Genomic DNA, 858 nt, shown 5'->3' on the forward strand with positions numbered 1-858 from the left:
GTATCTCTTCTAGAATTATTAAAACGAATTCCTGACCCATTAAACTGTATATTTTTTGCCCAAAGCCGCTGGGTACATTTATCAATCCTTTCGCTGGCAGCCATTTTGTGTCTCATTCGTATCAGACTCATTTCCTAAAACTTCTCTTCTAGAACCTCAGTCTTCTGACACCCCTTCTTTAATCCCCTTTTTCCCAAAACCCACCTCTTGACACAAGTTGGAGTTGCATAGCAACTGCTTCGTCTTTTAAGGCTAAAAACACTACATTCTTTATTTTTAAAATATACATGATTCCAAATGATAGAACAAGTGGGGAATATCATGTTTTCTATTACAATCTGGTTTTATTTCCACTCATTACTTTTCTCTCATTGGTCCATATAGTTCGACATACACTCTAAGTAGGAAATATGACAGGATTGTCATGGTTGGAATGCCTTTGATTCAGAGATCCCATGATCACAGCTGAACTGAAGCTAACCTCACAAGATCTGATTTACCCAAATTAAATGTCATTTCTACCTTCTATATCATGAATACCAAACCGGGCATGAAACATTCACTAATATCAGAGACGAAATGATAACCTCATCGATTTAATTAAACAGAATTGATTGTTAATACAATTCGTAAAAGTGTTATTTATAATGATTTTTATTAAATTTAACAATTGCTAATATATTAGTTTCAGTCACCCGTATTTTAGAATCGAGAATTCTTACCAGGTTACGATTGAAGCCAAAAGAGAAATCGGAAATAATGAAAAGTATGATATTTTCCTGAATGTCCCATCCAGTTGTAAGTAAAACATATCGTCTTGCTTTGAATACAAATGATTGTGTGTGTGTGTGTGTGTGT

General features: G+C 34.3%; 2 protein-coding genes across 2 annotated transcripts in view; one reads left to right on the top strand and one right to left on the bottom strand.

The window, feature by feature from the left end:
• LOC106867736 (uncharacterized) overlaps positions 1–858 on the bottom strand; it is a 103,334-nt gene that overhangs the window by 42,898 nt on the left and 59,578 nt on the right. The gene's annotated exons all lie outside the window — the stretch shown is intronic.
• The window catches only part of LOC106867744 (uncharacterized), a 4,857-nt gene that overhangs the window by 1,896 nt on the left and 2,103 nt on the right, over positions 1–858 (top strand). The window contains exon 3 of the mRNA XM_014912707.2: positions 686–798. Within this exon, the coding sequence (XP_014768193.1) occupies positions 686–798 (113 nt within the window). The remainder of the gene's footprint in view (positions 1–685; positions 799–858) is intronic.

Source organism: Octopus bimaculoides, chromosome 29, assembly GCF_001194135.2.
Source record: "Octopus bimaculoides isolate UCB-OBI-ISO-001 chromosome 29, ASM119413v2, whole genome shotgun sequence".
In the NCBI taxonomy this organism is placed as follows: Eukaryota; Metazoa; Mollusca; class Cephalopoda; order Octopoda; family Octopodidae; genus Octopus; species Octopus bimaculoides.